This window comes from Notamacropus eugenii, chromosome 1 (assembly GCF_028372415.1).
Source record: "Notamacropus eugenii isolate mMacEug1 chromosome 1, mMacEug1.pri_v2, whole genome shotgun sequence".
Lineage (NCBI taxonomy): Eukaryota > Metazoa > Chordata > Mammalia > Diprotodontia > Macropodidae > Notamacropus > Notamacropus eugenii.
Window position 1 is genome coordinate 283,698,571 of NC_092872.1, and position 15,529 is coordinate 283,714,099.

At 42.0% G+C, this 15,529-nt stretch overlaps 1 protein-coding gene and 1 long non-coding RNA gene across 3 annotated transcripts in view; one reads left to right on the plus strand and one right to left on the minus strand.

The window, feature by feature from the left end:
* DOCK1 (dedicator of cytokinesis 1) overlaps nucleotides 1–15,529 on the plus strand; it is a 582,086-nt gene that overhangs the window by 439,769 nt on the left and 126,788 nt on the right. For both annotated transcript variants that reach the window (XM_072629055.1, XM_072629056.1), the window contains exons 30-31: nucleotides 11,608–11,686; nucleotides 14,663–14,763. In XM_072629055.1, the coding sequence (XP_072485156.1) occupies nucleotides 11,608–11,686; nucleotides 14,663–14,763 (180 nt within the window). The remainder of the gene's footprint in view (nucleotides 1–11,607; nucleotides 11,687–14,662; nucleotides 14,764–15,529) is intronic.
* The window catches only part of LOC140517625 (uncharacterized), a 36,514-nt gene that overhangs the window by 1,033 nt on the left and 19,952 nt on the right, over nucleotides 1–15,529 (minus strand). Inside the window, exon 2 of the long non-coding RNA XR_011971654.1 lies at nucleotides 14,216–14,268. This is a non-coding gene — a long non-coding RNA (uncharacterized lncRNA). The remainder of the gene's footprint in view (nucleotides 1–14,215; nucleotides 14,269–15,529) is intronic.

A 15,529-nucleotide genomic window follows, 5' to 3' on the forward strand; every position in this document is an offset into this window, starting at 1 on the left:
GAGCCTTCAAACTTCCTGCTCATTAGCATCTTCTTCTGCTCCCTGACATCTCTGTAGCACTTTACAACTTGCAAATGTGATCTCATTGGATTATCACCACTCTGTGAGATGACCCTATTTTTGCCCCCAGTTTGCAGATGAGAAGACTGAGGTGTGCCTGGCTCATAGGACTCATTTTATCAATACTTATTAAATAAATGGAGTATAACCTCTTTCCCTCCAATCCTCTTCCAGCCCTGTGTGCTATTGGCTGGGCCAAACTCCAGTTGACCTTTTGACTTCCAGGGAATGTGTAGGGTATGGTGCTTTTAGTGATGAGGACTCTGGGCTCAGACCTCTCTGCTGAGGAAAGCCTCCCTGGCCATGAAGATTGACCTTTTTAGCCAGTGTCCCCATGGGCATGGAGGCCATTTGATGAGAGAAGCTGCCTGCCAAAGAGAAAGGTCTATTTCTTGCTGCACAATTTAGTTATAAAGTGAACGTCTGAATCACTCAGTTACAAAAGAGACCATCCTAATCAAGTCTGGTCCTACCAATTAACAGCCTCCATTTCTTGTGAGATTTAAAGTCAGAGCATCCTACATTTAGAGCTAAAAGGGACCTTGCAGGTCATTGAATCTGCCTCCCCCCTCTCCACCTCCCATTTCTAGAAAAAGTCAGGGATCTGTTTCTGGCCACACAGCTCCTGGGAGAACCAGAACCTGAACCCAGATCTTCCTGCCTCTTCCACTAAGCCACATTGCCCTTCAGGTTATCTAAAGCCCTTGGATCACCACAACTCTGGGAGGTGGAGGGTGCAAATGGTATTATGATTCCTGCTTTGTTGATAAGTAAACTGAGAATCAGATAGGTCACATCCCTGGCCTTGGCATCACACACCTAATGATCATTCACCCGATCCAAAGCCAGAGATCTTCCCATGACACCAGAATTGGCTTCCATATTTAGGATGGATCATAGATGGACAATAATGTAAGGTTCTATAACATGAAACTTTTTGTTATATTATTAAACTGGGAGGGTTATAAATTTTTCTTATCTAAAGTTCCCTTTTGGGGAGAAAAGCAGGTTTCAGAATCATCATCTGCCTGCATGTCCTTCTTGCTGTGGCATCAGTCCTAGTTCCTAGGCTGATATTGGTTCCAGCTGCAGAGAGAGGGGCTTGCACACCCACTGATTCTGGTAGTCAGATCACAACCTTGCCCCCCACCCACAGTCCTGGCTCGCTCCTCCTCTTATTGTCTTTAATGAAGCCCAAAAAGACTTGAAGTCAGGGAAGAGTCACTGGTGGCTCACCCAAAGAGGCAGATCATGGATATTGTGAACACCAGCAGCATGGCATTGAGTGCACTGCACCCAAGTCCATATGGTCTTAGCGAGTTCTGCGCATTAACACCTCTGGGCAGTCTGTGTACATTCCTGTCACTCTGGAGCAGAGAGACCATAGCCGATGATGGGAATGGGTTTAAAAGGGAAAAATAATTCAGACTGAGGGCAAAGAGTTTTATGGATGCTCTGCTACTATTGATATGAAAAAGAAACAAGGAGATGGAGAAGGGAACATTGTGTCAATTCAGAAAGTAATAGTTGGTAGAGAGTTAAATATTTTGAAATTAACAAATAGGACCTTTGTTTGAGATTGAAAAATGGATGGACTGACCATGCATAGTGACAATCCAGTGCTGGTTGCCACCCAGGAGCTATTTTCGTTTTTGCTAAAATTATCCTTCAATTTTTGATATCCAGTATTGTCAAAGTGAAACTTATGCATTATGACCTCTGAGACCATCTTCATATATCCTTTCCTTACCATTCTAAATGAGGGAAAGAGGGAGGGAAGGAGAAAGAGAGAAGAGAGAGACAGAGAAAGCTGCTATAACTGTTTTTGTACATAAAGAACCTCTTCCTATAGCTTTCTTCTCTTTGGGAGATTATCCTAGCAATGGTATAGCTCAGTCAGTCTGTTTAGTAATTTCCAAATTTTCATCTTTTTTTTAACCTAATTCATCATGCTTAATGGAATGTTGTATGTTCTTTAAATTTGAGTCAGTCTCTTTTGCTTCCCAGACATGAAACTTTTATCAGAGAAACTTGCTGCAAAGACCCTCCCCTTTCCCCCATACATACCTAATAAACTAAGTGTTCTATAGTACAGCTAGGTGGTCTCTCTTGTATCCACATATCCAGCACTGGCAGAATCTAACACTCCTTTAGTTTCTGCCTTGGAAAAAAATGTTTCCATCATTTTGATTGAACTCTGGGATTCCTGGCAAAATCAATCAGCTGAAATAAAGCATCCATGATCTCTCTTTCCAGCTTAATTGGGCTGGTAATTATAGTCTTTTCAGGAATCATCTCAGATTCCCTCTTCCAACCAATTTCTTCTCATTTTCTGGCCTTATTTCCGTGAACCATTTCTGCCACTGTGACTTGAATCATTGTTCAAAATGGAGGGAATCAGTCACTTTTAGTCTCTACCCATTTCAGATAAAATATTTAGTCAAAAAAGTATCCCCCAAAAAATATCTTCCATTTTTACACAGGGAGTAGTTAAACATCCTCATGCGGAATCATACCATTGAATTCTATAACCATCAAATGAGGTTTAGAAGAACAAAACTCAGTTTTAAAAATGTCTGTATGTTACCACTAGGAGTCCAGTGCCTTTAACTGTTTTTCCTTTGGTGGTAATGAGGCATCTTGGCCCTTTATTGGCACAAACACTGACTACCAGAGATGATGTGCCAAAGGCTGTCTCTTCACCTAGCCATTTCTGTGGCAGTGATTATGTCGGGAACTTGTAACAAACCAAATCTCCATTCTGCGCTGATCACTGTTACAGTGGATTATTATAGCATTTCATTTGTTGCTTTGTACCAAGGGCTCTGCAGGTTCCAGAAATTTCTGCTGTGGTTGCCACAGAATGCCAGACATTGCCTGGGCTGGGCTGGGCTAGCACCAAGGACAGGGAAGAAGCCAGGAAAGTAAGCTATTCCTGCTGTAGCCTTCCTTTTTTGAGACTGATGGTTACTGTAGAAGGGTTTTTTTTTTCTTTTTTCTTTTTCTTGCCTGGTGCACCTCAACCCTGAGTGGAACCAGATTAGACCAATTCTTTCAGACTCTAGCTACAGGTATTTTGTTTTCTGAATAGTTCCTTCATGTCTTCAATTTAATATTTCCCTAGACTCTTAAGTGCTCCCTAGGGTTGGTGATAGGATCAGGGTTATAATCTGATAGATCCTGTGCCAAGCCTAGAGATGCATAGTCAAAATAAAAAGCTATTCCTGCCCTCAAAGGACTTACAGCCTTCTGGGCTTGAGAAAAGTCATGTGTACAGATAAAGTTAGTGCAAGGGATATGGAAGGCAAGAAAAGCACTGGCAACTGGGAGTAGTATCAAGGAAGACTTTCCAGGTGTGGGGTAAAGCCAGAGTTGGGTTTTGAGGGAAGACAAAGGATCCAAGTAGTAAATGAGAGAAGTGAGAGTACCCCAGGCCCAGGAGACAGAGAGCTGCAAGGAGGTAGAAGATAGAATCATGAATTCAGGCTTTAGCACTTGAACACTCTCACAGAAGTCAGGAAGGGGAGTTGGGATCCAGATTATGGAAAGCCTTAAATTCTGTCCTTCCTCCCAGGTCATCCATTTCTTCATATTGCAGGGAGGAATTATCTCATTCTTTGTATGCTCAGGGTCTGGGTACATAGTAGGTGCTTTAAAAATACTGGGTTATTGGTTAGGTATATTGACATTTTGGGTTTATTTATCATTTTAAACTGAAAAATCTACTAAACATATTCTTGATTGAGGCTAGAAGTAAAACTGTCAATCACCATACATCACTAGATTATTTTTTAAAAATTACTAGAAGGGTTAGTCTCTTTGGAGTTTGTGGGTAAGTGGGGAGGTATGTGTGTGTGTGTGAGCCTGTCGGTAGAGGCCTGGTGTTTTAGGCTTTCTCTCTTCCTCCCATTTGTTCCTTCAGCCCCTGGCTAGTTGTACTTGAAACACTAGTAATTCAAATCCATAGGAGTTGCTTCTTGTCTGTCTGATAGGTTAATGCCTTGGAGTCAAGGTGGTGGAAGGAGAACTTGGTAGCCATCTTTAAATCTATGCTGTACAACACAAGGATGGGCTGTGTCTTTATGGAGAATCAAATCATTGAAAATGAGCTTCCCTTTCAAAAGGAGGATGAGACAGTTTCCCTTCCTGACTTGGCCAGCACAAGAAGAGGTTACCAAGAGGGGTTTTTGGAAACTCCTTGACAGGAGATTATTAAATCTAAGGCTGATGGTCTGTTCATCTTGATAATGTAGGGGCCCTTAGGCTGTGCGACTGGGCCAGCTGGGATCTGGAAGTTCTTTAGCAATCTGTGGCTCTGTGGGTGTCTGCCTGTATCACAGATAGGGCTCTTTATGTCTGTCCTAAAAACTTGTGTTTCAATAATCGCTTGGGGTAATTAGCATGATGGAAAACTGCAAAATGACCTCCATAAAATCCCAATTCTGTTGATAGTTTTACCAGTTTGAGACAACAACCGTAAAAGCATTCCCATTTCATATTGCTTTGAACTGCTGTGTTTGGAAATCACTTTATTCCTCCTGACAAACTTGATGATAAAGTCTATAGAAGGCACAGACTTTGAGATGGAGCTGTCAGCCCCAGAGTCACTTCTCTGAGTACTGATGCGCACTTTGCTGACTCAGTAGGGGCTCCGTCCTCATCACAAAATAGACTAGAGTATAGACAACCCTTGGGAGCTGGACTGGACTTCTGAGATCACCCAAGCTGCAATGTAAACTTCTGACTCCAAAGATGGAAGAGGCAGCTCTGAGAAATTAGTAATATATTCATCATACATCACACCAATTAATATGAAAATCATAATTTCCTTCATAAACCCTTTCATTTTACAGGTAAGGAAATTGAGGCCCAGAGAGGAAAAGGAATTGGTTCAGGGTCACACAGATATCAGAAATTGCAATAAGAATTTAAATCAGAACAATTTGACTCAAAAAATCAGGGAGAGGGAGAAAGAGGGAGGAGTGAGGAGCTATGTCTGAGATCATGCCATTTCTGGAGGAAATGGGGGTTTAATTCTGGGAGCACAGTTTAAGAAGGACATTAATAAGCTACAGAGATTCAGAGGAGGCCACCTAGGATGGTGAAGGGATTAGAGTGCATACTACAATAACTGGTTGAGACAAAGGTCTTTTTAGCCTGAGAGGGAAAAGCCATAGAAGGGATAAGAGCTCTCTTCAAGATGTGCAAAGCTGTCCTGAGCAGAAAGAAAGTGTGGCTTTTCCCCATGCTTGGACCAAGACAATAGAACTTGACTTACAAGTTTTGAGAAGGACACTTTAGCCTTGCTGCAGTGCAAAATCCCATGCCATGGAGCTGCCAGAGTTTGCTGTGTTGACTGCCTTCAGAAGTAGTAGATCACCCTCCCTGGAAGTCTTCAAATCAATGCTGAATGACCACTTTTCCTCTTAGGGGGGAAGGGCAGAGCAGTGCTATAAAGGGGAATTATTTTTTTGACCAAGTACCAATGGGATTAGATGCCTCTGGGACCCTTTCCTTTTCTGAGGTTCTGTGACTCTGGGAAAAACAAGGTCCTCTGACTTCAAGTCCAGCACTCTTTCTTCTATAGAACAAGATTTGCTGTGAGTCTGGCGGTCCCATCAAATGTGGAATCTGGCACAGAGCTTGTATTGTGTTTCATAGCTCTGAGGTTGAATACCTTGGAATGACCCTAAAGAAAAGAGAAATCAAGGAGGGTGGATGCATGGGTCCAGATGGATCATTTAGGAAATGCTTGCTCACATCCCTCCTTTCCTTCTGACATCCCCAGAACCTGTGAGGAGCAGGGCATCCATTCTGGATTATGGAAGATTTAGGAGTGCACTTATCAAATGTCTTCCATGACCCAGGTTCTGTGCCAAATGTAGCTTGTAGAGGTGGACCCAAAGGGATTTCATTTTTATTCTCCCTCCTAATCTCCCTCATAACATTGTAATATTTGATTTCCTTGAAAAGGGATATCCTACTCTGACTCTCAGCCAGTAGAATGTAAACTTCTTAAGGACGGGAACTAAGTGACTTTGGTCTTTGTAGTGTTCATTCATTTCAGTCATATCTGACTCTTGGTGACTCCATTTGCTGAGTGGAACCCCTTCCAGTAGCAGTGGTGGTTTGGATTTGTTAATGGTTCTATAAAAGGAAAGCAGTGGGGGAGAAGGGGAGAGGAAGATCCATGTGTCTGCAGTCTAGAAGGTGGCCTGATAGGCATCCATCTGGGGAAATGCCTCTCCAAACCACCCGACTTATCCTTAGGTGGAAACTTCATTTCAAGCCTTGACAGCCTGACAGGGCAGCCAGAGTTTGCTCCCCATGGATGAGCTTTCTAGACCCCAGAGACTTCTTCCAAAATACCCACAGAGGAGAATGTTTTAAAAGCTCCAAACCACCCAACTTGCAGACTCCTCCCCATCCCACCTCCCATTTTCTTGCGACCAAAAGTACTCAATAAATGGCATATATAAGCATTTTAAAGTTTTCAAAACGATACATAAATATATATGTATGTGTATATCCTGTTTGATCCTCATAGTGACCTTGTGGATAGACGCCATGTACCTTCTTTTATAGACATGACGTCAAAGGGGTGACTTGTCCAAAGTCATGCAGCAAAAATTACCTCACTCTTTTCTGCATTGTCCTTTTATTATGGAAATGCTTTCATCAATGGGTTTTTCTTCTTCCCTTTTCTGATGACATTAGGAAGGAAGGATATTTAAGAGTCAACACTAGAAAGGTTGTCCTCTTATGTCATCTCAGCCTCTGCTCATTCCTGCCCAGTTGAAGCAGTGATTGATTTTCTGGTGACCTGGGGATAGTAGCTAAACTTGTGGCCCATGGAGCTCTGCTCCCACAGAATTGGTCTTGTGGGAGAGATGCTGCACCAAGCTCTGGCTCATTCGATCTTTGTTTACTCCATCCATTATGCCTTTTATTTCATCTTCCTTTTTGGTTATCTAATGTAGCACCAATTATTCATGATTTATTTTGTTCTTGTCTCAGTGGATCAAAAAATATAGGACATCTGCATTATGGACAATGTTCCCCCTTTGTTTTATCTCTGCATGATATACATATATGTATGTGCATATATATGTGTGTGTGTACATTATCTATACACACACACACACACACACACACACACATATATACATATATATATGTGAGTTTACTAAAATTGTTTGACTCATTGGTGTAGGGAACCTGCTAATGTAGCAGTGAATGGGCCAGGGCCAGGGCCAGCCCTGGTGGCACTGAACCGTACTAATCACCTCCTGATGTAGAAGATAGGTGTAGGAGATAAAGGGACAAAACTAAATAAAACTTGTCCTCAAGGAGCTCAAAGTCTTCTGGGAGGGAAGAGAGAGGAGGATTCACCATTTGCATATAGGCTAGGCATTGCAGACACAAAAATGAAGCAGAAGTTTATATTCTTTGAGGAAGTATTAGGCAGAAATGGGGGACATACAGTATATATGCACATAAGTGTGTACAGGATTATTATAGAATCTTAGATTTCCACCTAGAATGGATCTTCAAAGTCAAGTCCAAGCCCTCATTTTACAGATGAAGTTACTAAAGCCCAGAGAGGTTAATAGACTTGCCTGAGGACACACAGTTTGTAATTGTGGGAAGCTGGAGTGGAGATCAGCCCTCCAGTATCCTGGGCCTTTGGGTGATTTAGTGGATAAAGCACGGGACTTGGAGTCAGGAAAACCTGAGGTCAGATGCAGTTGTGTGATCCTGGACAAGTCACTTCACCCTGTTTGCCTTAGTTTCTTCATCTGTAACATGAGCTAGAGAAGGAAATTGCAAACAACTCCACTATCTACGCCAAGTAAACCCCAAATGGTCTCACAAAGAGTCAGACACAGCTGAAATGACTGAACAACAATAACGCATGTATTCTAATTCTCACTATTTGAAGATATAATTGTGTAAAATATGGTAACTGGCTCCAGCTCAATGGAAATATACAGCAATGGGAATTCAAATAGCGCCACCACTTCCTAGGACTCATCCTTCGCACTAATTGGGACTCATCCATTCTTTTTTATCTCACATCCGGACTCTCGGAGCTGGAGGAAACCTCAGTGACCTCTAGGACAAGCTTTTCTGGGACCAGAATCTTCCCTCTAGTACCCCAGAAAAGTAGGCCTCCAGCCCCTACTCAGAGCCTCTGGGAGCTCACAGGCTCCTCACTAATTCCGCAGGCAGCGAATTCCTCTTCTGTCCACAGGACACTTTCCTTATGTTTCCTCCATACCCCTATGCCATTGTCATGCACTTGGTGGGTGTTTGCAAAATTGGATTCTCCCATATGGTGTTGTCAGAACTCTCTTTACCAAGGGTTGGCCAGGCCATTTCTACTTGGTTCTGCCTCCAGGGCAAACTTCTTTTTCCCATTCAGAGTGAGGTTGAAGGACTAGACCATGCCAGGCAGGAGATTGGAGACCTCAGAGAATCGCAGTCTGGGGTGAGTTTTTAGGGGCTAAAAGGGGAGCCCCCATCACTCTCTCAGAGGTGTATAACCAGGTCACAGTAAATAATGACTACATTTCCTCACAGGTGTTTTATTCCTTTCATTCTTTGCTGCCTAGGAACTCCAGCTGAAGCTCGTTTTCCCCTTAGTGTGGCCAAGATTCCATTTTCCTTCTTCTGCGTTTATACCTTTTTTTAGATGGTGCTAACAATTCTTTTAATGAAATTGTCTTCAGGGAGCCCCAGTCTTGGAGTCATGCCATATGAATCCAGCGAAAGAACAAGATGAAGGCTCCCAGGGCCATATACTTCTTTATGCTCAGAGCTGGTGTCCCCTCCACCTTCACCCCCCAGGCTAAGTGGTTTTTAATGGCCCTTCAGTTCACTGGCCTGGCACAAGCTCCAAGAGCCCAGATAAAGATAGAATAGAGCTGAGGATCCCCCTTCCTGGGAAGTCACAAAGATTTTTCGCCAATTCTTCAACCACTGCCTGTTGTCTGAATGGGGGAGAGCAATTAACTTTATTATCCGTGTCCTAATGTGAATTCCCCTTAGAGAAAGCCACTGCTCAAGGAAGAACGCCATTGCCAGGACAGACTCACGTCATTGTTTTGAACACCTTCATGGTAATAAAACAAAGATACCTTGTGAACAAGGTAGAAAAGGCTTGTCCATTGACCAAAATCAAGACTCATGCCCTGAAGTAAATGTTTGCCTGTAGAAAAGTTGACGACCAGCTATCAGAGAAGGAAGAGTTTGCTTTTGAGAGCCAATGGTCTAGTTTCTCAGGGTCTCTGAATTTCTTGTTTATAAAAGAAATGATTATTTTTGAAAAGACTGAGTTTTCTTAAATTCTGTCCCTACCAGATCCATTCCTTAGAATCTCTGCCTTCCTTCAACCAACCCATCAATCTACAGGCATCAAGAGAGGGCTTAACAAGAGTAGGTCATGTGCTCCAGGGCCAGGATATGATGACCAAGAACCTAATCCTGCCTCACATCCCAGCGAAGCTCACAACCCAGTAGGACTCAGCTCAGGGGCTGCTATGACCATAGGCCTTTCCTACTCCCTCCCACTATATCTATATATAAATATATGTGTGTACATATGTGTGTGTGCATACATACATGTGTATATATGTATGAACACATATATAAATGTTCTATCTATCTATGTCTATATATACATGCTCACACACGCAGACAGTCTTAGATAATAATAAATAGCTCACAGTTATGTAGGGCCTCCTGTGTGCCAGGCACTATGTAGAGCACTTTGCAAGTATTTTCTCATTTGATCCCCAGACCAACCTGAAGGGACAGGTACTGTTATTTCAATTTTTTCTGGTGAGGAAACTGAGGTAAACAGATTAAGTGACTTGCCTAGGGTCACACAGCTAGTAAGCATTTGAATCTGGATTTTAACTCAGGTCTTCCCATGTCCTGGCTCAGGACGCTGTCCTCTGCCTCACATTCCTGTCTCACATATGTACTCGTGTGTGTATGTGTGTATGTATGTCTCTATGTACATATAAGCATTGACATATATGCATCTACCTTGTTTTCCTGGGGTAGATTGTAAGTATCGTGAAGGCAGGGACTGACTGTTACATTAGTGTAATAAATGGCCTTTTCCTTTTTTTCTTTCTTTCTCTTTTTTTTTTTTTAACTAGACCTATCATGTCAATGGCATAGGGAGTTCATGATCAACAAACTCTCTTCACCAATGCAGATCATTACTTTTCTGAAATTTTCAGTTGTAGAGAGTTTCTTAGGGCACGAAGAGGTTGAGGGACTTTTCTGGGTTAACATAGTAAGTATCAAAGGCAGGACTTGAATCCTTTTATTTTCATGTTATTTTTTTCCAATCAGCAAAAATCCACTTTCTTGCGCCCCTCCCCCTAGCTTCTCTTCCCAGTTCAGAACTAAAGAAAAATAAAACCCGTTACCAGCATGTCTGGTCAAGCAGAGGCTGTTCCTGTATCAGCCAACTCCAGAATATGCAGCTCATTCCACATTGACCTCTCTTATCAAGAGGTGGGTGGTTTTAGACCTCTGTAATCCTGGGTGGTCATTGTACTGATCAGAGTTCTGAATTCCTTTAGAGTTGTTGAGCTTTGCCATACTGTCATCTATGTATCCTGTTCTCCTGGTTCTGTTCCCCACCCTCTGCATCAGTTCATACAAGTCTTTCCAGGTTTCTTTGAAATGATCCCTTTCATCATTTCTTACAGCGCAATAATATTCTATCACAGTTATGCACCATAACTTGTTTGTGGACACCCATCAGTTTCCTATTCTTTGCCACCTCCAAAAGAGCTATAAATGTTTCTGTACGTCCTGCTGGAGTTTGTTTTGCTTAGGATGGACCTCTCCTTTCATCTTTCCTCCCTCTAATTGCCGTTTCTTATCTTTCCCTTCTATTTCCCTGTGGAGTAAAATGTATTCCTGTATCCAAGTATGTATGTGTGTACTCGAGTGTGCCCTTCTTTCCCACTTTGACCAGTTCAGGTGAGCCTTCTAGACACCCCTCCGTGACCTCTCATCTGGAATATAGCAGATATTTATTTAATAACTCTTTGATCTTTGGTGGATTAAATGGTGTCCTAAATGAAACATTTAGTAAGCAGAACAGATAAGAATGGCCTGCTGAGCTCTCAGCTGTAGTTAATATTGTAAAAGACCAGAAAAAAACGGTTGTAAGAACATTCTGGCTTTAGCCTATCCCTTTAAGATACCATACCTGTGAAAAGGCTTTCATTTGCACCTTGCCTTGAAAATTGGATTTTTGTGATGAGGATCCTTCAGTATTTTGGGGAAAGGGGTATTTTGGGTGCTGCTTCTGTATGTGCTAATTTTCTGGATTAATTTAGAGAACATCTGCATAGCGGTCTGCTAGCACTCCACTGGCAGAATGGTACCTGCATTTCCAATAACGGCTCCAGGTTTCCCTTTGCAGGCAGCCTCAGATTGGATCAAATTGAAATGCTAAGCCTTCCAAGGTGCCAGTGTCTAAGTGTGTAATTATGTAATTTTCTCTTGATCTTTCAGAGTCTTCCTGAGAGCAATTAACCAGTATGCAGATATGCTCAACAAAAAATTTCTGGATCAAGCCAACTTTGAGCTGCAGGTAAGGGGAAGGCTGCATGCCCTTTGTCAGGAGGCCTTTCCAACCGGAGACTTTGGCCAAGCCAGCATTTCTACATTCATTGTGCGCTCTGCGGTCTAACTGATCACTTATCTCAGGAATCAAAATTGATTTGGTAGTCAGTCCTGGTAGAACCCAAGAAATAGAAGTGAGGGTGGAACAGGGAGGGATAGGGTGAATGCTTACTTCTGCTGGCCCAGCTCTTGAATGCTCTCTGAGACCAATGACTGGATCAGACAGACAAGCCAGGCAGGCAGCATCTATTAGAATTCAGCAAAAATCTATCCAGTGCCTACTCTGTCCTAGACACTGCTTTAGGCTCTAGGGACGTACAAACAAAAAAGAGATGAGCCCTGCCCTCATGGAGCTTAGATTTAATGGGGCAGCAAAAAGCATATATTATACATATTACATACTTTAAAAAGTAATTTGGAACTCAGAATTTTTTTCAAATGAATATTTTAAAAAATTTACATGTAATTAGGAAATATTTCATTAAATAAATAAACATGTGTTTTTAAAAAAGTAATTTCAGATGGAAAGAGGACCAGCAGCTGGAGGGGGATAAGGATGGGGAAGCAAACAGCACAGGCATTCCATGAGCCTGATCCTATTTTTGAGGAATGAATGGAATCTACTTACCCCCTACCAGAGACTTGGTAGACTCAATAGGCAAAATGAGTCATGTGGCTTTGGACCCAGTCAGAGTGGGGAGGTGTTAGGTGTTTTGGTTTTATTTTTTGAGGGTTTTTATCTTTTATTCCGGGGCAAAGGAGGTGGGAGAGCAGAAATAAATGCATTTTAATTGAAAAAGGGATGGATGGTGGAAAAACATATTTTAAGTAGTCTATGCAAAGTACTGTCAATTGCAAATTGAAAATAAGGGGTTTTTTTGACAGTTTCAGTTTTTTAAAATAATAACTGACTTTAGTTACTTTGGGGGTGGGAGGGTAGGGGCAGCCTCTCAGCTAAAGCATTAGATGAGCAACCAAAGATTCATTGGTTCTAGACCCAGTTGCTCATCCTCTCCCTCCCTAAAACATTTGCAAGGAAAAGGCCAATAGCATCATTAGGTGAGATGGCCTCGCTCCTTTCACTGTCCCTGCCCTGATCTCAAAAGTTTCCATTTTCCATGACCTAAAATGCCACCTTTCATGTTCCCTCAAGTCTTACAAATATTACCTGATAGCCATCAGTTTCCCAGGCAGTTAAAAATGGGGAAACACAAATCTCTTTCTAAATTTCTTCCATTAAGAGGCTCATCATTCCTTCAAGTAGAAATTGTTCATCCTCTCCAGAGTCAAGAGGAAAATAACAAGAAATAAGATGTCAAAGACATCTGTGCCCAGAAAGGGGGGAGGGGAAGAAGAAAGGCTAGGTTCCTGGTGAGTTGGATAGAGTCTACTGTGTCTTGCACATTGCTACCTCCTTTGACTGTTTCTTGTTCAGTATCAAGGAAGAAATCTTTAATTAAGGACTTCCAGGCTGACTTTTTATCCTGGGGATGACCTTCAGATTTTAGTTCTGTATCCCAGCATGCAGCATGCCTGTTCATGTCTTTTCAGGAAATAGACTGTCCCAGGATATCCTTTCTTGGGCTATATCAGGCTTCCTTTTCTAAGAGGTGGTCTTTTCCAAGCCAGCCATTCTAGGAAGCAGGTTAGCCTAAGCTGTCTGACCTATTCTTTCTAGGAAACAAAGTATTCTAGAATTTCTATACAAATGTATCTAGGAGCTGTCCATGACTTGCGAGTAGCACTGGTCTGTTCTAGGACAAAGATTTCTCCCCTCTCAGAATTCTTTCTGTTAATCACAACTAGAAATATGAAGGGCTGCGTGAAGGGAAAAGGACAAAACTTGGGCAGGGGGTGAAGAAGAGGGCTTTTATAATACATTTTTCCTCCTCAACATTTTGTCCTTTAGAAGACTTGAAGGGAGTCACTTTCCTAAACCTGTCATATCATCAGGCTCTGTTTTTTAAACTCTGTGAGACTGCAAGAGAAGGCTTTCTTAGGAAACAGCAGCTACTGGCACACTTGAATCCCCCACTTTCATGCATGGGAGGGGAGCCAGCAATAGGTAGGAAAAGCAAGTGTGGGTCCAAATGACATCCAAGCTTTAAGAGGAAATCTCACTTTTGTGCAGCAGTGGGGAGGGCAAGGCCATGACTTCTTGGTTACAGATCCATGACTGTGCCATCCTTTCTCATGAATCCTCTCCGAGTCTTGAAAAGATAGTGGCATTGGTATTTCCTCCAATTCCTGCCCTCCCCACCCCAGATATCAGAAGTAACTGTATCTGATACTCACATATACTGCTTTAGTAGTTACCACATGCTTTCTGTTCAGCCATTCTTTTAGAACTAAAAGGGACCTCAGATATCATCTGGACTACTCTGTTCATTTTATAAATGAGGAAACTGTGGCTCAGTTAGAGAAAGTGACTTCCCAAGGTCACATAGGTAAATAGTAAGGGGTCAGGCCCAGTTCTGACCACAGATGCTATTCTTACCATCATCCTTCCTTTCATGCTTCATGTGACTGCAATCAGTGCTCATGCCATACCTGTATAGGAAACAATATAAGTATTTCAGGCTGTTTCACCTGCCGCGGATATCATATTTGTCATCTACCATGGATAAAGCCCTGTGCTGTGCCATGTTACAGATGAGGAAACTGAGATTAAGAGAGGTTAAGCAGTTTGTCCAGGGTCACACGGTTAGTGTCAGAGGAGGAATTTGAATCCAGGTCTCCCCTGACCCTTTTGCTGAATCAAATTCACTCTCTCTCCCTCAGGAGGGAATTTTGTGTTTCTGTAATTGTGTAAGTTATTAGCATTTGTCTGTACTTCAGAGGAGGGTGCTGGGAAGAACACAATGTTTTGTTGTGCTTCTTATTTTTCTTTGTGTTCTATATTGCATGGCCAGTAATGTGACTGTTGTCCCCTTTTGGATTTCAGCTCTGGAACAATTACTTCCACCTGGCTGTGGCTTTTCTTACTCAAGAGTCTTTACAACTGGAGAATTTTTCAAGTGCTAAGAGAGCCAAAATACTCAACAAGTAAGTGCAAGTCCCCCTAAGAACCTTGGGCCTGAGCATTAATCAACAAGCACCTACTAAGGACTCTCAGCCAACAGGGTACACATGGAGATGCCCTTGTGCTTGGGGTAGGGGGGCGCATATTCCTTCTCTCGAATCAAGATTCAGAATTACAAGATTCATTGTAAATGACTCCCAGGCAATGCCTTTATGGAATATGGATGAGCAAAATAAGGCTTCAGAGAGATAATTAATTTTATTGTGATATCATCCTACATAGATTTCCTCCATTGCTTACTCTTCAAATTCTGTTTGTGAAGAATGCCTCTGTTTAGAGGATAATTCTGATAGTGACTAACGGGATGAAAATGACCATGCAGGAAGCTAGCTCAACTCTGATTAAATGTAAAATATCTCTTTCAGCTCTAGACACTCAGACATGAAATATTCTTCTCTCCCCTGGGTAGAAAAGCAACAGACTGTAGGTATAGAATGCTGCTTATAATGGCAGATGTGCTCACCTGATCAACTAGCTTTGCTTACTTTTATTTTAATAATTTTTAACATCTCTTCTTTATACATCACTTGCATTTCATAACATATCTCTCCTCCTTCCCTCCCCCAGAGTGGCATTCCCTATAAGGAAATTTTTAAAAAATTAATTTATTTTAAACTTAAATACACAATAAGAAAAGAAAAAGAAATATTATAAACTTAAATATTAAAATTTAAATACAGAAGAAAAGCAAAATAAGCATTTCCAAGTGCACAGCAGAATGTAATAGAG